Raw genomic sequence first — 26,636 nt, forward strand, 5'->3', positions numbered from 1 at the left:
TAGTCCTTAAGCACTTTAAAAATGACAAAGTTTTCGCACTGAAATGATTCTCAAATTGACAAAATGTGGTCTACAATACAATGTTTACGTTTTCTAAAATAAAGACGGGAACCAAGATTAGCAGAGCGTATTTATAAGACGTCAAAATTACGCGGTGTACTTAAGTTATAATATAATATAGCGTACTTTTCTTTATATTTCATCATAATAGTGGCCATCAATATTAAGTGTTAGATTTTTAGCATATGCACAAACCCTAAAATCTCTCCCCACACTGGTATAGAAACATCTGCGGTACAAGACCATTTATGTATTTTTATTTAAATAGTAAATCTACCCAAAGCGCCTTCATTGGTTGGGATCAGGTCTGAGCACTAGATTTCCGCTACGTGCCTTTGTCCGGTCTTCGGGTGCCACATCGCGTCTTTATAATAGCATGAAACCCATCCAGAGTCAACAAACTGGCTTATAATAGAAAAATACGTGGTTCTCTAAGCTGGCCCTTGTTTGCTGATATAAGATGGTAGTTCAAGTTGTCCCCTTCGTACCAGTATCCGGTCTTAAAAAGTCAAACCACATCGTTCTAGTATTATGAACCATATTATTCATAACATATATATTATATTATATTAATAACGAATGTTAAGTAATTCACCATTCATCAGCCTTCATGAAATATTTCCTAATTTGCTGTTACGGTAATATTATTTATTAATACCTTGGATATATGTTATATTTCGACGTAACCCGCATAGTTATTTGTTTTAAGCTGCGTTATTTATTGTTTTTATTTTTATCCGTTATCCTTCGTTGGTTAAAATAGGGCCTATATAAGGTTCATGTCGCTCACACATGGAGTGAACCTCAGTTACAGTGATTTATAAGTTGACTGCATTTTTAAAAGTTTCTGTAGATGCTCACTGTCATGCGATACACATTAGTCATTACTGATATCGAAGAATGAATTTGAATTTAGCAACTAAGCACTCAAGTTGATGGAAAGAAGATATTAATTACAACTGTTTTTTAAGTATAGTCGACTCAGGTTATTGCAGATGTAAGTGTATTACGTATTAAGTATGAGTAACTACGTTTATTGTCTTCGAATGAACATTTACATGTTAAAATATTATTTTGGGATACAATATTTGATCTTGAGGATTTGGGGAAAACTAGTTAGATATGCCGCTTGTAAACCATACACCATCAGATTAAACTGTTTGTTTTTGGTGAGGAGGTTTAACGCTGAACTGATTTTGGTTTATCAGTACATGATAACACATTTCGACGTATTTTATGATTTTTGCCGTCCATTTGAACAATAGATTATATTTGTTTAACAGATTTCCGCTTTTATGTCGGAATAATTGATTACAAGACGTTTGTTCGGGTTATGTTTTATTTAAAGTGTTTCGTCTGAAATTTTTATCTAGTAGTAACCCAGAGCATTTTTATCTAGACATGAAGAAAACGTCTTGTTGTTATGGAAAACATGTACCTTACTTTAATATATGAACTCATAGTAGATTCGTCATTTTGATGTTATTCTAAAATGTAATCAATGCATCAATATAAATGTTAATCAATACAAATAAAACATTAAAACAATTCTATCATTATCTGAAATTCACTATCAACTAATGATAGATGACTTCTCTTAAATTCTAAATGTTGGTCAGTTATAAATAGGCAGGAAACTTGAAGCAGGAAACGACATGTTATATATATGTAAACCTATTTGTACCAGCATCTTAGGATTGAGGAGATATGGCGAAGTTACTGTTTACACTGCATATATAAATAGCAGATATTTGTTTATCTACTTTGCAGAACATCTGTATCCCCTTGAGAACGAAACATTCTTAATAAGCTTAAAACAACCTTATCTAATAGAACAGAGTGATGGTTTTATGCGTTAGATTTTAATTGTTAAACCTTTGATGGATGAGAATAAATGCATCCCAAATTTCTAATTACATGACCAAAACAAATCCGATAATCCATTCAAATTATCGCAGGAAAAATATCATACACCAAGAAATTGATTTTGTTGACCACTGAATATATATGTAATGTTATCACATAATTGCTTTATAAATCAATATACTTTTGTGTCTTGGCCATAATTAGATAGTTTGTAAATGGTCAAAGGCAAACATGCCGATTCGCCAATAAACTCTTGAAACTCTTAATCACGAAACTCTTAGACATCAATTAAAATTATATAATTTTTGCTATAATCCCTTTAAACATTGATTTTGTTTTTGAACGGCATTCATCAAGTTGATATTTCATATTCAGGAAAATTTATAAACTCTTTAGTTGACCAAGGGTCCATTCTGGGACACCTCATTTTATATATATAAAAATATATATACATCATAGGCATTCCCTTTGAAATACAAAATCTGATTGTCTTGTATATGGATGGTGTCTTACCTTATCATAATAATTAACGTAAATGCACAAAAAATAAATGTACGTAGAAACTATTCTTGCACAGCATATCAGAGTGGTGCGTATCGGAAATAAAAGCTATCACGTGTGAAGAAAACAACTAGACTTTAACTTACAGGTCCAAAACAAGTATATTGCTTAGCAGCACAGATTTAACGTTTTTACAACCTTTTTATTTTTAGTACAGAGAAATGAGCAGAATTTTTCGTAGTACTAAATATCTGCAAACCAGCGATAAAAGACTGCTGATAAAAGACCGCAGATTTTCATAGTTCCGTTCTTAAATTATATTTAAAGCTAAAAGTGTTACTAACTGTTTACAACAAATGCATAAAACATCATATTTCGAACTTAAATAAAAAAAATATCTGGGACCAATTTCTGTCTGAATTCTTATATGCCTTGTTTACATGCATTTTCACATAATTTGGCTCGTTCTAAAACAGTTGTCACAACGTTCAAGTCTGTGAAATAACAGCTTTAAAACGCGAATAAGAATTGTTTGAAAAAATAAAACGGATTCAATATATAAACCATTGGTAGTATCAAACAGCTGCATTTGAATATTAATCCTTACTAAATCGTCACACTAGCTATTTTTGAGAAATCATTACTATATCTTATACTGCAGCATAGGACATCGTCTCTAAACGAAGAAGATATCGCTCATTTTAGGCATACAAAACAATAGAAGAAACACATGCTTGTAGAATAAACGTTTAGAACTTTTACGAATAGATAAACATAAATCTAAAAACATGTAAGAATTGCTTTACAACATAAGATGCAAATACAAAATTGGATTTTTTGTGTAAATTTTGTTAGATACATATTAAACAGATAACCTTTAATTGTATTTACGATATTATAGTTGTTTTAATTGATCGATATACTGTCTTAAATACATTGTATGTGTTCCTTAATTTACTGTAAATAGTTTATAAACATTTTATGTGATAACATGATGGTATCGATGGATCGATACAAAATGGTGTAATCTGTGAGTGTGCATGTGGGCGTGTGCGAGCGTGTGATACACGCGGGCATTCATATTTCTTATAAATGATTGATTTGTTTAATTGAAACTGTTTTATTGGACTAATTGACTTGCGTTTTGTTTGTTTGTTATGTGATGCTAGAAGTAGCCGGGAAAGCTGCGTTATTGACCGATAGTATTGATAATTCTGATTTTGCGGTCACAATGGACTGCATATGCAACAAAATCAAGTATCAGTGTGACGTTATATCTATTTTTTAGAACTGCACAAGTTGAGCTCACTATGGCAGAACCAATTTTATATATACTACTCGTATCAGATGATGCTTAAAATTAAATATAAGTTAATTAAAATGTTCCTCATACAAAACGTATTGTCATTCAGGAACGGATGTTGTATATTGAGCAGAAATAATAGCCTAAAATCTTAGTAAAACTTCAAAAAATCAATCTTTAAAAATGTATATTGATTGAGATAATGAAAAACGAATAATAAAACACCAAGTGTGCAACTGTTTGCAGTCTTTTTGCAATGGAAAACTAAAGTATATTTTGTCAAACTATCTTTAATTGGTGCAATATTTAGGATATATTCAAGGAGCTTGAAATACCAAAACTTATAGTCCTCGACGTTTTGCTGAACCAGTGTTGAATGGTCCATTGTGAAGAAAGTAAAGTTTACTGATAAGTAAATTAACAGTTTTCGCAATCATTGTAAAATAAGTAAGACTCATATATTAAACAGTGAAGGCGTGTCACGTTGGAACTGAAATATACGGATTTCAAACCAATGTTTTAAAAAACGCAACATTTTGTGTTGTTTACCATTATTTTGATTCCTTTGATGATAAAATTTCAGCCAACTTATATACAAATCAAGAACACTACCAGGCGGTCGGTCTTAAAGCTAGTTCTGCATTAGCTAGACTTAGCATATTATACTTACAATATTATTTATTGTATTGTAAAACACATTTGAACGTATATTGCCATATGACAAGAGTGCTATATAAATCAGGTATAATAATAATTATAATAATAACAATAATAATAATAATATAATAATAATAATAATAATAATAATAATAATAATAATAATAATAATAGTTGACTATCAATGAACTAGTGATTATGAAATCCGATCAGGCGTTAACGTTCAATGCTGCTCATCTCTTTAACACAAAAGTATGTTTGGTACCATTGTCGATAAAACATATATTAAGTAATTTAGTTTCATCCTAGATTTCTTACAGGTAACCAATGGTTTCTACAAAACTTTGAAATGATGTACTGACTACTGAATGTAATAAATTATGTGCTTACTATCATGATACGAAATTAGTTAAATAAAACCAGTATCTCTATACTATGTTGATCTTAATGTGCGATTGCCTGTTTATACATTTGGCTTCATTTAGTAAGAAACCATAGGCATAAGTATTCGTATATATTTTTAAGATTAATGCCGTTTGACTTCACGAAACTGTATTCATTTTATTGCATGTAATATTTTGTTTATTCCATGTTATACACGATTGGTGTAAAATAATATTTGTCAACATTTGTTCAAATTGCTCGTTGTTTATATAATTAACAAAATTTAAGAAGTCAATTTCATCCGCCATGCGGCCGTTAAAATAGCCATTTAATGCAACTATGCCAGCAGTGCTATATATTTCGATTCCCTGTTCAATAAGATCGAATAAATATATTTAAAATTGTTTTAAAATAGTGGAATTACTTGGTGCTAAATATAGACTGCATATATATAAATCTTCGAATGCTGAAAGGACACCTAAACATATTTTAGTCTACAAAATAACATTTTTATGTATTTCAATAATTGTAATATTTCTCTAAAACTATCCTTAAAATAATTGGAGATACCTCCCATTATAACGATATTTTCTTGTATTTTTATATTTAGTACCAAAGAAAGGCTCATAATGAAAATTTCCTATGTCTAAATTTATAGTATGTTTTTCTGATAGGCATGTCTCTGTTAAAATTACTATATCATATTCACATATAATGTTCACAAATTTAGTATCGCCAAGTTTTCTACGAAGTCCATTTATATTTCACGATCGACTGCAAATTACAAGTACTACTAAATTGGGAGCTATGTTTTGTTATATTAACAATTACGGATAATCATTAAGTCGTAATTATATAAAAAAATAACTTTTGAAATTATCACTTGACCTTTGAAACTGTGCAGATAATAAATGTTTTGCAAATCAATAATTAACTTACGACGTAAAGTAATTTTGAATAATCATACACATAAAGCACAATGACTATTGGTCGAAAGAAGATATGACCTTCTGGTGAAAATTTTCAATGTCTCCCAAAGGTCGCAAAGATGTTACCCAAAGGTCGGATTTGACCAAATACTTTGGACACTATTTACAAGCATTTTTAGTATTTCTTACTGTGGCTCTACATCTGTTATTGAAAGTGTCATGTGGGTGATATTTCGTTTCTCATACATGCAAAATATTCACGTAATAAAAATATAAACCCATCCAGATGAAAACAATAAACAAGCAATCTTGATACTAATTTAGTACGAATATCTTAGGTTGTACCGAGTACTCTCGAGATTGCTCACCATTTGACATTTGTATTAATTCTTTTATTTGGAGAAACATTCAGCGCATATTTTTATGTGATCATCAATACGCCTTATCAAAATACCTTCAGATTTATACCTGTCCATACAAGTAAAACGCTTATTAGATGAGTTTGACATACATATATGTAGCATAATGCAAATGTTACGAAAGTTGAATTGGAGATGTTAATCCAACGTGCTCATGATCAATGCGTATTATGTTGGTTTGAAGATGCTAATAATAGCAGAAAGTTAGAATCGTATGCAGTTATGAGGAAAAGTTATATATATGAACCCAATCTTAACTATATTAATATTATGAAGTATAGAATAGCATTACCACGATTCAGGTGTTCTAAACATAAACTTATGATTAAAGAAGGTATATACAGAGGCATCGATTGAGCAGAAAGACTGTGCACAAAGTGTAATATGCGTACTTTATGAAATATGTGCTGAAATATTTGTATTTAAATGTGCTATGTAAACTTTTTATATGCAATAAGGCCAGAGTTTTTTATTTTTCGTTTTACGGAAAGTTTTCAAAGTTAAGCGCCATGAGGAGGGAATAAAATTAAGAAAAAGATGTCGAAAAATGAGCGTCGAGAAAAAATAAATAAAAAAGATGATTTTTCGTATTTTTTTTCTTTTTTTCGGAAACATTTAAAGAATGTATGTTTCGAAGTTGTGCACTCTTGTTTCGTACTCCATACTGCCTGTTGTATAATAGATCTGTATAATAATGTCAAAACAAGAAGTCGTTTTCACAAGTAGCCTCAATCATGCACCATTGAATTGTAACCAGCCCCTCCCCCAACCCAGGTCTTGAGAATAGCGGAGACTTTGACTTTCAGTCCAGCTAATCCTTGGTAAAACCCTGTCCTGCGTAGAGACAGACGACAGTCTACTGGTCAAATCCACGCCAATCCCCTGCACCCTGAGGTAAGGCCCATTCCCCACTATTTTCGGCGCAAAATCAAAACCACCGCATTCTCTCAGCACTGCGGGGCCACCTGGAAGGTAAATAACCGCTCATTTCTCTCGTTATCCCCTTTATACCCCCGGACCTAGGGGCCGTGGTTACAATTGACTGGTGCATAACCTGGTGCATAATGCACGTTTAAGGAACTTATTTCAACATTAATTTTGGATATTCATTTTACTCCTAAACGCCACAAGTCAACTGATTCACACCACATGTAAATATATTCTTCAACTGTAACTCCACAGTATTTAACACTGCACTTTTAAATAAAAATTAGTAAAATTACATAAATTATTATATATGCATGATTTTAATATGAGCATATATACTTTTGTCGTGCTTTTTATAGTCACTGAAACTGCACCGGCAAAACATAAGGCATCTGGCATATTGTTTGTGTCTAAAATGTTGATTAATATCATTGTGGGTACATATATTGAGATAAACAACACATCTGAACAAATTTAATGTCTTTGATATACAAGAAAAGAAACAAGGTATGTAACTCAAACTTACAGATTTCACAGTAGAGTCCATTTATTTCAGTTTCTTAATCAACATACAAACAATCCATTTTAAAATGAGTGACATGAAAAGAGGAGCCAATGCCCATTAAAATGGTATGCGATATGTTGGTATAACTTAATTGTCTTTAGACAAACAAGCCAAATCCAATGTCACATTCTCGTCTTTTTCTGTAGTCGGAACATGTACAGCAAATTACAATTCTCATGTATTCCCGTGTAAACAGGTCTACACACAGAAATATTTTAGAGATCTTATGCTTTGGTATAAATATCACAAAATGACAAACGCACTGATTTTATAAACAACAGTCTTCAAACTAAATCCACTTTAAAATTTCGTAAAGGCGGCCACTTTCCTTGCAATCGCTTAGATGATGATAAAGCAAGTTTCAAGTTTTATTTTCATCATCACATATAATATGCATGTGATATCACAAAACAATGAAACACATTTCAGTTAACATCATAAGCAAGAAGCGCCGGCTTCCGCCATCTTGGAAATTGTGCGCGATAATTTGTTGTTGTTGTGAAATTAGCAATAAGTTAAAAAAACACTAAATTTTATTTTCTATCGGAGATCAAAAAACGGGCGGCGGAAAAAATAAAAATAAAGTTAGGAATTTGAATATTTTTCTTATTTGGGTTTTGCAATATTTAGGTACGGCGCTCCCGTAAAACGAAAAAAAAAAATCTGGCCTAAGATATGAGTAAACCAAACAGGCGGGTCCGTGTAGATGCGTACGTGCGTGGGTGCGTCAGTGTTTGCGTAAGTGCGTCCGTTCGGCTTATTAACACTATAAGTTGAACATGCAAGGAGGATAACGAGTGTCAAGATTATAGTCTTAGCTTTATAATAATGAACATTTCTAGAAATAGCGAAGACTGATAATTATTTTGGTTTACAAGAAATATATATCTCACACATTAACATAATTATAAGACAAAAAGAAAATAGTAGCTCGATTAGATAAAAGGTCTTTATTATTTATCACGTACATAAGTGCTGAAATAAGTTTATTTATGCAAAGATCTTGAATAGCTTAAACACCATAGTCATATGATTCTTTTAAAAATGATAAATTACACTTTAATCAACAAGTTATTTATTACAGCAGTACAAGTAAGTCAGTATAAATGCGTAAAAAACGCTATGGCGTATAAAAAAGATAATTTCGAACAAAATATTACAAAAATGCTATTCAAAGTACATGCAAAATACAGATATAATTCGTTTAGTCTGCATAAGATGAAAACAACATCAATCTTATTTTGGTTACGATGTATATGTAGTCTTAGGTGTCAATATATTTCCACCTTTTTTGTGGCGCCTCTTCTTGTGTTCTGGCTTTTAGTGACGTTAAAGCGTTACGATCACTTCTGATTTATCTCTTGCTAAAATCATTTTTCATACAACATTTAAGAAACATAGCAATAAGTCTTATAAAGAAATATGCAAAACATGTTTTGTTGCATACTTCTCACTAACTACATTCCCTGCTTTGGGAAGGTTTCTGCATGTTGCCTAAAAATACATCAAGGCAAAATCTGCATTTTTAGTAACGTAATAATACTGCCCTGTATCACACATAAGTCTTATTTATTTCATTACATTACTGACAATTTCTTATTTCAATATGAGATATTCATGTAAACACACACCTTCCCCACCATTGTTTTGTTTTTGCTGCCCGACATTTTTTAAGGAACATTTAATGTGACTGCGCAAAACAACTGGAGCCAGCCAATTCTTTGAAGGTTTGTGTAATTTTCCGTCTTAGACTTACGCTTTATGGCTGGTTGTTGGTACATTCATGATTTATGTTCTTTTTAATAATAGTCAGTGTTCTCTGTGACATCTTGTTAGGAAGAGGCAGTGCATTTTTCTTTAAATCATATAAATTTGACTTCCCAAACCTTTTCGGTCAGAAACGATCTCAATCAATAATGAATTAACCAATAAAAAAACTGCCATCTAACTGTTATGCTTTCATCAAGGCTTCAAATTATAAACAATGTGAAATATGTGAGTTATAAACGATTAAACCCAGCTGATTGTGAAAATGCCGATCACCAGACGGTAGGTGGAGTCGAGATAACAGGACTGACTAATCAACAACCGTATCCGCTAATGCGGTATGCATCTTCTTATAAAGAAATCTATGTAAACACCCTGAGAGGTATAAAGTCTTAACCGATAAATCAATATACAACCCCATAAAAATGCACTGAAGATAAGTATGAAAGTTATATTATGCAAGTTCACTTTTTATGCTTTATGGCATTCGAAATCATTTTTTTCTTTTGCTAATAAAGTGAATTTGCTGTTATATGTATCTTTATATGTATATGTATTTTGAAATATAACTTGAACTTATTTTTTTTGCTTTTCCTTGTGAATAAAAGATATGGTTTCGCTATTCTTTGTCTAATACATTTGACTTAATCATTAACCTAATAATAAGAATTTCAATGTATGAACGCTTCAAATATATGTTTATTTATTTGCATTTAAATGTTTCAAGCTTATTTAGATTGAACCCACTATAGGCGCTATAAAATGCTGTTTAAATAAAATAAAATTATATCGTCCGCATAACAATGTTTACATTTTCTAAAACGAAGTGGGTAACCAAATATAGCAGAGCGTACTCATAAGGGGTCGCTGTTTAATAATTACTTCCTATACGGACGTCAAAATCACACCAGGCGTACTGGAGGTTATAATATACTACTTATGGCGTTTCCTCCATATTTATCATACTAATAACAACCATCTTCTAACTAGTTTAAGAGGCATTTCTAGTTCTTCACATTTGCACAAATGCGATTGTTTCAACTGGTAAATGTTTAACCAATACTTTGAGCGAATAAGCCAGGACACGGTGCCTTTGGGTGCCGTTATTCGCTTATACCAAGTATTAGCCCTAGATGTCCCATACGTACCGGTACCCAGTCTTTAGGCGTCACACCACCCCATCTAGTAGTATTTACCCCCAACAAAAATCCACACCCTGGCTTATAAAGGAAAACTCTGTGGTCCTTGACACTTAAAGTCATTTTGAGTAGACCTACCCGATCCTCCCTTATTGGTTCGGGTCCGGATGGTAAACTAAATGTCACCTACCTGCCTGTATCCAGTTTCCGGAAGTCACATTGCGCACTTATTATCCTCCCAGCCCAGAGTCCACATACTCGCGTATAATAGCAAATTCCGCGGTTCCTGACATTAAGACTCATTACTAGTCAATTTGACGCAAAGCTGGCCCTTATTGGCTGGTATCAGATGGTACCCTATATGTTCCCTACGTACCAGTATCCGGTCTTTGTGCGTCACATCACCTCCATCTAGTAGTTTCAATCTTAAAATTTGCATATATACCTATTTCGTTTAATTATGTAAAGGATAAATTTACACCGTTGCCCATATCGCTATTTCTGAAAAAAGGGTATAGGCGTAGACAACTTTAGTATATATATCTAATATTCACATGTTATTTAGCAATTCACCATTAAACAGTCTAAGTCATTTTTGTCTAACTGGCTCCTACGATGATATTATATGCTAATAACTTGGTTATACTTTTTATTTCGGCTTATCCAATCTAGTGATTGGCTTCTGGTTGTAGTTATCATCTTTTTCATTTGTATCAGTTATCATCACTTGATCAAAATGGGGCCTATTGTTTCATGTGGCGCTTGTACCCCCAAACCTTCAGCTCAGTTTGAGGTTTAAAGGTTTTTTCCTGAAATAATTAAGTTAAATCAATACAAAATGATAAATTCAGACGGTTGGCTTCCTTTTAGACAATAAATTATGCTTGGGAAATAAAAGGTGCAGGGGCTGCTGCCCAATTAAACTGCATGTTTAATTTAATTTAAAAAAACAGAAACTTATTAAGTTATAAAATGTAATCGAATCAAATGCATGATTATTTTATTTCTGATACAAAAGTCAGCTTTTAAATTAAGCTATGCATGTAATTTTGAAAATCTTGTTGTTCAACTGTACGACTTGTTAGGGGGCATTTCTACATCTTAAATCAAGAAAAATCATAACAAATGAACTATATATGTATGTAAAAAATAAAATATAATATGCATGCAAAACTTGATTTTGAACACATTGATTTTACGATTCGATTTTGAACAAAGATCTGTGCACTTAATTAAAACAATACCCGATTAGTTTTAGCAATATTCTAATGCATTCAATTAGACCACTTTTTTCTAATATAATAGTTAATCAATATAAATACAACATAATATTCTCGATTGTTATATCTAATATGCAATAACACCCTAATGATGGCTGACTTCACTTTAATTTGTTATGCTTATGTGTAAAACAGCTAGGCTGGAAACTCGAAGCAGGAAACTAACTACTAAATGTATCAACTTATCTGTACCAGCATCTTAAGGATTGGGGGAAAATGGCGAAGTGTATGTTTAATTGTTTATACAGTAGATATCAATAACAGTGTTTGTTTATCTACCTTTGAGAACGTGTCAAACCATTTGAGAACGAACCATACTTAATCAGCTTAAACAACCTAATCTCTTTACCCAAGTGATGATGCTTTGCGTTAGAAATACCGTTATCAAACCTCTGATGAATGAGAATGAATACTAATCCAATGTTAATTACATGACCAAAACAACTCCAATAATGCTTTCGAATGCAGACAATTGATTTCCCCATCCGGATGAAAATATCATAGTATTTGAATAGGTTAATCACGAAATTCTTAAACATCAATTAAAATATATAATTTTTAGCTATAAGTCCTTAAAACATTTAATTTTGTATTTGCACGATAGACATCAAATTATTAAGCTTGAAATGAATATTCACGAAGATTAATAAACTATGTAGTTCTCCATTCTAGGACTCATCATGTTTCTTATGCATGAATGTAAATAGCATTACCTTTGAAATACAAAATATGATTATCCTGTATGCGGATAGTATAACAAGCAAGAATTTGAATGTTTGCAGAAAATAAACTTGAAACAGTTTGTCGGAGTGGAGCGAATTGGGAAAAACAGTAACATGTGAAGAAAATAGGCTGCAAAACAGGTACAGACAATTATATCTATGAAAACACTACTCGTTTAAAAATAGAATGGACTTAATATAAATAAATAAAAAATAAATAAATAAATAAATAAATAAATAAATAAATAAATAAATAAATATAAAAAAAAATAAATAAATAAATAAATAAATAATAAATAAATAAATAAATAAATAAAATAAATAAATAAATAAATAATATATACTTATTTACTTTTAAGCTGGGAAATATGAGGTCATATTGACCCAAAATAAATTATTGAACGAGACGATAGAATAGAGAATACTGATTTTGAGGTTAACAACAACTGTATATTATTTCACAAAAATAAGTTAATAGCTGTTTATCTACACGATAACGCATGACGTAGCATCACGTCATGATAACAGTATAGTTAATTGAGAATTCAACTGATATTAAACGCATTGTCAATCAGGTACGACAGTTGTTTATTGATCAGAAAGAATAGCCTTTAATCATAGGTCAAATAATGAATCTTAATACATGAATATTTATTGAGAAAATGAAATACAAACTATAAGATCTTAGTGTGCAAATGTTTGCTGTCTTTTTGCAATGAAAAACTAAAATATATTTTGTCAAACTATCTTATATGTATTGCTATGTTCATTTTTCGGGAACTAAGGGACAAATTCAGAACAGCCGATTACATTAACACTCCAACCACATTCCCGCAAGGGACACTGAGGTGACTTTAGTGGTACAAGAGGGATGACACTCGAGAGATATGTTCGTAATCACACGCCTCATTAACACTCCACTTCATCAAGTCACCAATACAATAACAAATACATGTACTTGTTCATGATCATTTCGGATTATGGTGGTGTTTTCAGTAAACATAAAAAATATGTTTATAAGATTTGGGTACCTTATTGTTAGAAATGGTGTCAAATAAAAGACAATTACTATTATAATTTGAAATTAATATTTTAAAACAATCGCTTGAATAAACATTTTGGAAATAAACAAAATGATGCAAAACGCATTGAAATGCACGTGTGTGTGTGTTTTAATATGTAGCCGCTATGCAATGTATCACAAAGAAGAAGAAGAAGAAGAAGAAGAAGAAGAAGAAGAAGAAGAAGAAGAAGAAGAAGGAGAAAAAGAAGAAGAAGAAAAAGAGCGATAATAATAATAATAATAATAATAATAATAATAATAATAATAATAACAATACTACTACTACTACTAATACTAATACTACTAATAATAATCCAACTGACTGTTTTTGGGGAAATACATATTAATGCCCTGACCACGCTCTGTAATAAAAATGTTGCGTAAAACCTCAAAGCTGCAATGTACGTGATGTTAGCGGCCTATCGGCATGTCGGCCAAGCGGCGTGAAGTAAGCGGCCACCTAAAATTGCTTCCTAATTCAAAACATTATATATGCGCTTTCTTCTAAAACAATAATTAATCTTATGTTCCTATTCACAAATCAATATCCTTAAGCGAATACCGGCATTTTCCCTAAATGGATTGGTGATCAAATTTGTTTTATACTCGCTTTAGAGTGTTGATTGTTTCGTAAACAAGTATTGTTTAAGAAGCAAACACATATAAAAATGATTTGTGTTAATCTATGAATACATTTGCTTTGATTAATCATTGTTTTCATAAAATGAAACGAATGTTCAATTGCATTGAAGTAGAGAAGTAGGACGCCAGGCCACCAACTTCACTCCGCAAGGCCGCTCGTTCCCAGATAATATTCAAGAGACCGGGATAATCCATTGAAGTACATTTTACTTCAATAACGTGGACTTCAAAAAAAATCAATTTTTCAAAAGGATGCAAAAATTACATATTTTTGTTTTGTGCTGATCACAAACGCTCAGCAAACTTGATGGATGCAATTCATCGATGGCTGCAATAAAAGGCAGCTTCATGTACGTGAATTAAGCGGCATAGCGGCGTGAGGTAAGCGTCCAAGCGACGTAAATTAGCGGCCTTGCGGCCTAGCGGCGTGAAGTTGGCACCCTAACGTCCTAAATTTGTTCTCTATCTCAAAGAAATTGTGCATGTGTTTAATTGGAAACTAATGATAAATCAATGTTTTATTCACATTTATATTATAATAGCGGCCTTATATTATTTCTTATTCAAAACATTTTTATATTAGTTTTTTTCTAAAACAATGCTAAAACCATTGTTTTTTATGCAAAATGCAATACTCTGGAGTGATCATTAACATTTGTTTCAAAAATTTGATCGAGCAATCCAGCGCCATAGCAGCTTAAATCTTGGGGCCTAACGGCCTGATGGCCTAGCGGTCTAAAATTCCGATACCACTCAATCCAGCAGCCTAAAAAATAAGGAAATATGCTAATATGTTCGTAAGAACGTTGACCTTTGAATAGAAACATCTAATTTATCATTGTTGAAAAGAACGCATATTAAAAGTTTTGAAATACGGAACGTTGTTAGGCCGCTAACTTCGCGTACATGGTTTTACGCAACATGTTCATTTTAGACCTTGGTCAGAGAAATAATATGTATTTTCCAGCCTACATTCAGTTGGATTTATTCTATTATTATTATTATTATCATATAATGATATTATTATTATTATTATTATTATTATTATTATTATTATTATTATTATTATTATTATTTTTATTATTATTATTATTATAAGTTAATATTATTATTATTATTATTATTATTATTATTATTATTATTATTATTGTTACCGTCATCATCATCCGATCATAGGCTCCCTACATTTCTTGATTTGCTTTCAGTCCGAGATGTAATTTTCTTTAAAAAGTAGATTTATTCGTTTATTATTTCCATATAATGAGCTTTTTTATAAAGTCTTAATTTATTTTCAAACTCTAAGACCACTTTATGCAGACTATATTCGAATACATATCCATATCACGTGATACTATTGAAAACGGTTATATTTAAAAAACAACAACAACAGAAAACGAATTTTAACGAATTTTGGAACTGTTATTTTAAATATTCACAATCCAAAACATATGTCAACATTAAATACTGTAAACACCACCATAGTGAAACAGATAATCCGATATGATCATGAAAACATACATGTATTCGTACTGAATTGGTCATTTGATGAGATGGAGTGTAAGCGAGGCGTTTGAAAACAGAAAGATCTTTTGAGTGTCACTCCATTCATTCAACTCAAGTGATCACTTGAGTGTCCCTAACGGGATTGTGGTTGGAGTGTGAGTGAGAGTGCATGTTCATTCGGCCCTAATTTTAAAGAAGATTTTTAAAATAAGACTAGATAAAGAACATGGAAATCCTTGTACCACACAGGGCCAGTCTAGAGAGCAAAAAACCTTAATTTGAACAAACTGTGTAAAGCACCATTACACCATGCTCAAAAAACTTTATTTCAAGGGTCTGCGACTTGCGGTTTCAGGAAATTTTCTTTATTTTTTTTTTACTTCAGACGCTATTTACTAAGGCCAAGGCATGCTTTGGCCAAAGGAATATTATTTGATTTTTGTGATTGAGAGACATCTTGGGCAGGCCAATTTTTGGCAACAAAGTAATCATTTTATGTTGTTGTTAAATTGGCATTGAAAAAAAAATTGACGCACGGAAGAGTGAACACCGCCTCCCGCACTCATCCACCAATAATTGCACGTGTCTTCTAGGGGAAGGCCTTGATCTTAGGTAAAACCAAACAAACGTTCAAAAGCATGCCAATACGAATATCTTAGTGTTTGGTTTACAGCCATAGTCAGGCGCGTAGCTAGCCCTCTATTGGTGAATGTGCTTGCACCCCTCTCGGAACATTTGTAAACCACGGTGCAATCTGGTTCATTCTGGTAGTTCTGAGGTGCTTTATTAAGTATTTTGAAATAAACATCAGGTAGTCAAGTATGCGTATTGCAACGTTGTCTGTTTTGTGTCAATATCATATATGGATTCAGCCGAGTACTCGTATATCTATATTTACGCGCCTGATAGTCCATTCAACTCTGAATATTACTAACCTGTGACGGATATCGACCGACACTTGTATCCGAGAACAAGGTGCTGGAAGACAAATATATGTGTATAACGGCCAAAATACACCTGCAGTACTGCTGTGAACATTGCAGTGTAATGGGGATTTGAACGTATGTACAAGGTAATATTATGATGCACACCAATTGCTTGGTCCGGGGTTGTAAGAATCCAATTCAAGCAGATAATAAGTGTCATCTTCAATGTTTCGATATACACTTTTGCAAAGAATGGTTGTTATTGGGTTGATTGTTAAAACAAGAAGTGCAAAATGCATTGTTTGCACAATATCACAGACGGCGAATTTTGTCACCACATTTTCACAGCACATTCCTGAACGTAGTAGTCTGGGTCTGTTTCAGCATTGATTCAAACCCGCCACTACTAAATAAAGTTGAAACATGCGAGAAATTTGAATTAGCTCGTGAGACAAAGACATTCTGCAGGTCACAACTATAATGGGTTGTACCTGCTATAACCCCGTTATTGCACTTTGGACACTTATTCATCAGAAGTTTATGAGGATGTGTGCACTGTTGCATTAAAAATCATAATTTGTTCATACTTTAAATGTTATATCTAATGTGCATGCCCTACTAAAACGGGCCGGTGTTTTTTGAGTGCATATTTGACATGAACAATGATGACCTTAACCCTAAACTAAAAAAAAACATGAAAGTTATTTATACGACCGCTTTTTAGAGTCATGATCGCGCCATGGATTTAATAAAAATAAATACCCTGTTAAATACATCTGATAAGCTCAATTCAAATTGACGAAAGTTGTGCATTGATATATTAACGCAATTGCATGTATTCAGAAAGTCTCTGACGTGTGGCTGAACCAGTGTTAAAATGACCATAGTGAAGAAAGTGAAATTTACTGATTAGTTAATTAAGATATTTCGCGCTAATTGTACAATAAGTAAACAGTGTGACATTGGAACTGAAATATATGGATTTCAATACAACTTTTGAAGAAGCGCAACATTTGGATTTTTTTACTTTTATTTTGGTCTTTGAAGATATTATTTTAGCAAACTTTTATACAATTATCTAAACGAAAAATAGCTCATTGTGATAAGCATACAGATAATTCCCTTTCGAATTCCCAAAACGCTTAAAAGGGTAAAATGGCACACATTAAACCAAACAAAAAAATCGGCTGAACTTAATACTGTTTTAAGGGACTTAAGATGTATCGAGCAATTGGGGCCGGAGGTCTGAAAATGGTACATGATAAAGCTGACGTCACAGTAATCTTGGACCCTGATTTTATTATCGAAGATTTAATCGGCTGACAACGCGATCTGATTATTTTTGAAACTTATATATCGCCCATGTGCATTTTAGTCTTAGCAACAATAACTGTTTATTCGTCGTATTGTTTAAAATTCGAAAATCATATCATAAATAACGTTTGAAAAGTGAATTCTTCGACAGTGTATACTTTTGAAATTCTTTTTCGGGCGGTTTCATCTTTCATAAAAACGTGGTTTGAAATATTCATTTCAATTTGAACATCATAACTATTGCATTGAAATTGTAAAAAATAAAATGAAAAAGGTTCATTCAAAAAGTTTTCATAGAAAACATTACCGATAAAAGTAGGAAGATCAACCATAATTTATGTCCACTGCCTCATGGGTTTTAGACCTATTTGCGTCGAAATGAGAAATCCTGAGATGAATTGTGCGGCGTCTGCAGTCTGCTCAAAATTACATGTAATCATAACGAATGAGATTTGGCGCATCACCTTCTGCTCTTAAGAAATGGTTTGATCAGTCCCACAGAAGTACCACAAAGGTTTAAAACAAGCTTTACACTAAAGATCTGGCCGGAAGGATAAGTATTGAAAATGTATCTGTTCACAAACTTTGACATTGACTCATAGATGTGAGTGCGAGGTTGGTGCCACGACACTTGAAAGTGACGATAATGCAAATGGGGCAATTACCATAAAAATATAAAAATGAGTCATTCTCACCATGCGGTTGTGCGGCATAGTTGTTTCGCAAGAGACCCTGCTTCGAATCCTAATCCCAAGTGGAACTATTGCTTATCTAGAAAACATAGTATACTGGATACTTAATATTGGCACCGTTTAGGGGACATTTTGAGTTCACAGTTTTCGGTTTCTGACTTATATTGTCTGAAGGTTGCAACTAAGTTAATCTTATCACTTTCAGCTGTTAAATAAAGCTTAAAAAGGTCATTGCTTGGGTTCGCGTCTAGGCCCTCACACTAAGTGACCGATATTCTATACTGTAATAATTAAGAAAATTATTTTTCTTATAAAGATTTCACATAGTTGAGAACCTAAATGTTCAGAAAATGCATATATCAAGGTTATGAAAAAAATATCATTATGTCGGTATAGAAGCTAGAAGCACATACTTGTACAATGCACAAACCCCCCTTGACCTACAATCACGCCCACTGCTTTATTTTCAGAGATTCTATCGACATTTCAAGATATTTATGGTGTTTTTCACATTTCAATTTAAAAGTTCACTACTGTGTATTCCAAAGTAATAAAACACGACTTGCATGAACATATATCCTTATATACTCGGTTTTAAAGTCATGCTACAACACATTTAATTGTCAACATTTAAAAATAAGTATCTCTAAGACACAAGTATTATGCTATTCTTGAAAATGTTAACTCTTACTTACGCTTATATAAAGGCAATTACGTATCCATGAGTTATTTACAGCGACTAAAACATACATGATATGAGTAAAGGGTCTGGCATTTACAGACTATTTAGACGGTATTTCTTTTAGGAGACAATACTTGATGACTATATAATGAAGGACACCGTCTTTAATATGAAACAAAGGAGCATAAAACGGTTTTTTTTTTCTTTTATGAGACAATACTTGATGACTGTTATAATCTTAGGACCCACCAGTCATTTATGTTTTGTACGGTTTTAGCTACTGAATACACGTTTATAATCTTGTTATAAGTAAGAAATATTTTCAATAAATGCATAATTTCGCAGTTCGTTTCGCCAATAATAGTTAACACATATAATTACACGGAAACAGCCAGTCATCTAATCATTCACTATTAACGCATCATTACGCGTTAAACAGTAAAGTAACAGATTTAAACTTGTGTTTTACTTTTTTAAACCGTTCTTTTTCTAAAGTAATATGCATATATGAACTGAACCTGTAAACCAATAAACAAGAAGTATAAATTGAAAATAAATAACCTATTACACTTGTTTTATTTCTAATGATTTCGGCAACATTTGTTGACAACGGAAATAAAAAAGGCTATTAATGGCCTGTACGATTTGAACACAATTTATGGAATGATTATCAGCAGCATGCACTCCTAACGCATTCAATAAAGAAAATAGTTTACCTTTGATTAATGTTTGTGTAGATCCAGACCAGTTAAGTAGCATTAAAAGATGACATCTTTTATATATATAAAATCACAGATTTCGTAGGCTTCAAGACAAACATATCAGTTTGCATGAAAAAATAATACGTGCAGGTACATAAGTGTATATTTTTACTCTCCAATACAGATATTGTTAAATTAACCACCAAAACCTGTTTTGTTTTAATATACTTGAATTCCGATTCAATGCTTTGTACAAGTAGTTAAGTGATAATCCTTTTAGATGTATCATAGTTTCTTAGCTTAAATGAGTCATGTAAATAAGATTAATTATCTTTTTTAGAATAGACTTAATTGTTTTTTATCCTTTATTAACAATGTCAAGATATGTTGTTGTATTTTTAGTCTCCTGTTATTCAATTTTATGAATGGATGTGCACTGAACTCTTAAATATTTGTATTTTATGTTTTGTCATGTTGTGTACATATGATACATGAATAAACTATAAAACTGCAGTGAAAATCATTTATTATGGCACATTATAAAAAGATATCAGATAACTGTTGTGAGTCACAATTGTTCAATTACTAACTAAGATATAATATGTGCTTTATTTAGCTTGCAACTCCGAGCATATTCGTTTTATCTGAAGTAACATATCCGAACGTATTTGTAAGTATATGTACCTTAAATGGTTTTGAAATGAACCGTTCCCATTTATATCAGTATAAAAATATAGAACACGGTTTTCTGTATTATAGAGACGAAGCACATGCGACCATAATTGCCATTCGTTATTCGCAAATAGTTGCGTCAGGTCCGTCACCCTTGGTAGTGACTGTAGGCCAAATTGAAACTTCCTCGACGTTTGGTTCGAATGTCCAATTAAACATTTTAAAATACAACTATTATAAATTATAATAAGCACTTTTGTCATTTGTGTTTATTAAATTTTTAATAAAATAACTAATACAACGAAAAGAACATGTCGTTCTTATAGTCTGCAAAGCATTGAATATACATCAACCTTTGGGCGACACGAAAACACGGAACGTACGCTTATTGCGTAAATATTTTTTTGAGGGAATTTCGGAATCTTTAAAGTTGAACACAATTAACTTTTCTGTTAAAAAATATTATGTTCTTTACATTTATGAATTCTTATCTAAAACATATACCTATGACAAGAAAATTATTGATAAAAATTTAAATGTATCCCAAAGGTTGTTTTCAAAATATACACACTTTTTTGAAATTCATGATTTTTCCTTAAATGGTATTCCTGCTGATTAGTGCTTAATGACTGAACCTTTTTTAAAGCGTTCAAAATCGTTTGCAAAAATGTTTTATTATTTTAAAAAATAAATTGATAGAAAAAAACACAATTACTTTTGGGCGACACAACATATATCCTATGGGCGACACGAGTCTCCCAAAGGTTGCATCAAAGTTACCCAAAGGTTGGATTGGTCTAAATATATATATATATATATATATATATATATATATATATATATATATATATATATATATATATATATATATATATATATATGGTTACGATTGATTTAAGTAACTTAAGCAAAACTTAACTTTAATGGGGACATTTATCTTGAACGTGGCTACTTAAATTGTAAGGCACTAATACACTGTAAGGTAGTAACTGAAACCAAGTTTTGAAACAATTTGCCTTAAACTATAAACTAGTAACCGCAAACATAACCACACACTGCCAAAAAAACAAAATCAACCAGCCAACCAAACGATAACTCATACCTGTACACATCCTGTTGGCGGGTTTTTAATGATTATGCTAAGTGTTAATTACTAATATATAGTAAACAACACTGGAAGCTTATGTATTGCTTATAAAGTTATAACATGTAAAATGACCCGGCTAGAGGTGCCGTTGATTTGAAAAACGATCGTGGTGGAAGTACGCCAAGCGGAACATCGTACTGAGGCAAATTAACATTTAACTAATTACATCTGGTCGTTGACCTATTTTTTTAATTTAAGTCACATGTTAACAATAAAATCACCAAACTGACTTTTATCTAATTTCAACAGCAAGTTGTTCATAGAAATCAATATCATACAAAAGAGAGATTTCGTTCGTATAAACATTTGAATCGTTTGGTGGTTTATAACAGAAACAAACATAGATATATGCCATTATCCGCCCTAAAGAAAGCCGTTTTAGTTTAAACCAGATAATAGCTATGTTATTTAGCTTAACAAGTTTCATTCCGTTCGAATATGATTTCTTGTACTAAATAATATACTGTACTATACTATAACGGCTCGCTTTCCAGTTGCATTTCGGACGATGAGTGGTGAAACTTTCAAAATGGTCTTAATTGACATATGTATTTTAGAACCCCAAGAATGATACAGATATAAACTTATACACTTTATTTGATCTAAAATGTGAAAAGCTATATATTTTCTCATTTTATTAGAAAATAGGTTTGTTTATAAGTTCAAAAGGATGCTTGGAAAATTAGGAAGGTCATTTGGAGTAGTAATTTGTTGTGTGATTGTTTTATTTAAGTGAATGGTACACTTCATCGCAAGCTGCGATGACTATATTTTCATAACCCGTCTCATTATGTTCGGTCAAATATTTGAAGATATAATTTTACATTTGCCTATATGAAACGTTTTCTTTTATATGCGAAAAACTGTTTATAACAAAACCCCGTCAAACTTACCTTCAACGATTATAGCCAGACACATTAGACAAACGAACAACAATTTCATGTTTGCAAACTAAAGTTGTTGACGAACTACAAATGATTATATTTAATTGTTTTATATAGCTCAATACTTACCGCAACCGCTGTCGTTGTAACGATCATAACATTTGATAATCCATTATGTTGATCGTAAAGTTGCAAATGTTAAAAAAACAAACGTAAAATGTAACAGACGTCAACAAACCACAATATATAGGGGCATCATTTTTTTTTAATTTTAATTTAACACGCATTTGCCATTTTGAAATAAAAACACATTATATAATGAAATTTGACACTAACGATATACTTGAAAAAGGTTGAATTGAAATTCATTAAATATATATTAAATGCTGACAGAAGGATGCCAACATGTGAGGTATCTGGTAAAACAAGTGTGAAGTCTTTGTACATAGATATAGACTCACGAGTGGTAAATTACTAATCTAATTTGATCGTTCCGTTTAGTCATAAACTGTCAATCTCAGTGATAAGTAATAGGTACAGTACCAGTGTTTCTTAAAAAATGTCCTCTTACTGATGTTAGAAGCCGATTTGCTAGGACAAACACCAATTGTGTCAGACAAAACAAAACAAAACAGTCTCTTACGTCTACAACAGGACACTTGAAGGAAAAAACGTGTCACTATACTGACTTATACGACGATACGTGAATTTTGTATTAGTGAGCAAAATAATTGCATTAATAAATATAAGATTTAAAAATTGATGAATAGAAATTTTCCGAAAGATAAACGTTAGATTATTATCATGGCCTTTCTAAAAACAATGTATCGGCTATTGGGATTACTCGACTTTATCTTGCACTGTCCGCTTACAACCGTAAGAAGACACATTTTGAATGGCTCTGTTTTGGGGTATAGTCGTATAACGTCATTTTGAGTAAATTTCAGTATTCGGCAAATGTAAGAGCTAAAGACTATAAATGAATTAAACAACAACATAAACATTTGATAAAATGTGGTCTTAATGTTTGGCAAATTCACGAATTCCCTTTTAAAATATGGTTGCAAAAGAGTGTAAGTAAGTAATTGTCTGATTTGTTTTTAACGAATGGTAAACTACTGTCAGATTTTCAAGTAAATATCTAAATTTTCTTACATTTATTTTTACTGTACTTCTGGAGAAAGCAACAAAAAGAAATATGACCTGACTAATTAAGACTTCAAAGGGACGACCTGTTTCGCTAATTTATTTGGCAAATTGAAATGAAAATGACATTTAAAAAAGTAATTTGTGAATATCTGTTCTAAAATATTATTTGAAAAATTTCCATGACAAACAAGATGTGTGGCTAATATTTGTTTTGTTTTTACATTAGTTTTGCAATTCGCGGCTCTCTTTAAGAACTGACCATTTCATTAAAGCGCCTTTTTCGTTTATTCAAAAATCTTAAATCTGTGTACATTACAGATGACAACATTTTTTTTGTGTGATTATTTCCAAAACTATGTTTTAGCTTAAAAATGACTAAAGGTCAATTCACAATCATAATTATTTTATAAAAACAAAAAGCCAAAACATTATTATTATTTTAATTGATAGATAAACCGACAATATCGGAGGCGCTTTAAATTAAAAATAGATTTTGACCTATTTATACACCATACAAACCACGATAAAATGTATTCATTTCAATGATGTTGTTGTCAATGAATCTCAATTTGTTTTTCTTTTTAAATGGCAAAATACCTGTACAACTGCTAAATCCGGGAGAAACAATCGAGTTAATCATACATCAGTTTTTACTGCTTTATTTACGCATCTTTGTTTTCAGCTTAAATACTTGCTAAAGTTTAATCTACACAGTAACATACATAGAATATAGAACAACGATTATATGATTCTTAAGATAGGTTTATCTTACGCCTAAGCCCAAGGTTGAAATGGGACATGCCTCTTCTTTACACGGTTAAACCAAAACGTTTGACTATACTGCATAGTCTCTCTAGGTTCCGTTCATTGCATCCTATTTATTTTCACTCAATAAATATTAAAACGCAAAAAGAAATTTTGAAATTTTGCTTCTAATTTAAACTGTTACAACTGTAATATTTAGCACACGTGTTTATATCCATGTCATACTCAAATCATGATTAAATTTATCTTGCGAAATCGACGGTTAAAAAGTATGTGGAGAAACTGATTAATTTCCACGTGCGCTCCGTTTACCATGCGGTCGGTTTTACAGAACTTTTATTTCAAAGTATGTGTACTCGGATTGCAAATGGGAAATTTATTGAAAATAATAAATAATCATAAAGTTCGAAATGTCAAAGAATGAATATTGAAATTCGAAACCTAATGTTTGGATTTTCACAAACTGTTGTTGCTAGACGTTTCATTATCAACCGTTAGACTATATCTTGCTTTATTCAACGATACTACGCTACCGGCTCCGTTTCTGGCAAATTACGACAGGGAGTATTGCGTGCAACGACGGCACGTTAAGACGTCTATATCCTTCAACGGCAATTCTGCAATCACTTCTTGACTGCAACGTCCACATCAAACGTAGTCATCGGTACAAGGGGTCGACCAAATTATCCGTACCACAGTGGCGAACCATTTGCGGGATTACGGAATACATTGTTGCAGGCCGGTAAAAGTACCTTTTTTAAATTCTCAATAACGACGCGCCAGAATAAGATGGACACTTAATAACGCACACTGCCGGGATTGGAATCATGTTTGATTGGAGTTTTCGGACAGGTCCAGATTCAATTTGTTTAACGCCGATGGCAGGACAAGGATATACCTTTGGCGTTACGAACGTTACGCAACGAACTGCATAATAAAAAAAACGGACGTTATGGTAGTGCGGCATGATGGTTTGGGAAGGCTATCAAGTTTGACAATAAGTCAGTGCTAGTAAATTGCGGTCTGAATTCAAACGCCAATCGGTGTCCGCCCATAGAGGGAGGTCGAAGGTTCCAGCCACACGCGGTAGCTAACCAATCAGTCAGCTAAATCACTGGGTACCGTTTGCCTTACTGCCAGGCATTTTGGATAAGAATCGGTTAAGAAGATGTTTATTAATCAAGGTTTCTCCTAAGTCCAGCGGGCTTCGCCATAATAAAACAAACAATACTTATTACTACATAGTGCAATCAGCAAAATGCCATACCTTAATTCGAAAGAGCACAGCCTATGAAAATCCTCTAAGGTCAGAAAGCACTCCGGTATAAACATGTGTGTAAAATGAAGTTGTACCTCATCCAATGAATACCATATCATCATGTATCAAACCATTTAGTCATACAAGGCATGCTTAAGTTAAAACTGTTGAACAATGTGTGCAAATTAATTTGAAATATTTTCTTGGTTGATCAGCTATACAACAGATACGAAAACTGGCAATGTGCCATTCAGCTTGGAAATTGACTTAACAACAGGTTCTGGCAGTGTTGTTGTTGTTGTTTCTTCATCGAATATTTTCAAATTTAGACTTCCCGAAGCAGTTGCTATGGATACAAGACCAAGACAGTAAAACATCTTCAGATATGATAACGTCTGAAAAATCAGTCAGAAAAACATACTACATATGTTTGTAGCAAAAAGGTATTCATATTTATAACGCAAGTATCTTTGCAATGTAATTGAATAACAAGCCTATCAAAACGGTGCCGTAAACCCTTTATACTTCCATGATGAATACAGAGTGACCGCAAACAGCGTTTGTCGAACCCCGTTGGCTCGAACTCCCAGCGACCGGCGAAAATACCACGAGCCTCGGGAAAATTGAGCCAAGCGAGAATGTTTACCTTTAGTTTAAAGATTTCGGCCCTTTACATCCAGTTCGAGCCAACGAGGAATTCGAGCCAAACGAGTTCGAGC

The 26,636-nt window shown here is 32.2% G+C and overlaps 1 protein-coding gene across 1 annotated transcript in view; it reads right to left on the bottom strand.

Moving 5' to 3' along the window:
• Positions 1–22,859, bottom strand: part of LOC128224520 (uncharacterized) — a 54,723-nt gene extending 31,864 nt beyond the window's left edge. The window contains exon 1 of the mRNA XM_052934390.1: positions 22,755–22,859. Within this exon, the coding sequence (XP_052790350.1) occupies positions 22,755–22,803 (49 nt within the window). The 5' untranslated portion in view covers positions 22,804–22,859. The remainder of the gene's footprint in view (positions 1–22,754) is intronic.
• Positions 22,860–26,636: the final 3,777 nt, after the last annotated feature.

This window comes from Mya arenaria, chromosome 17, assembly GCF_026914265.1.
Source record: "Mya arenaria isolate MELC-2E11 chromosome 17, ASM2691426v1".
Classification (NCBI taxonomy): Eukaryota; Metazoa; Mollusca; class Bivalvia; order Myida; family Myidae; genus Mya; species Mya arenaria.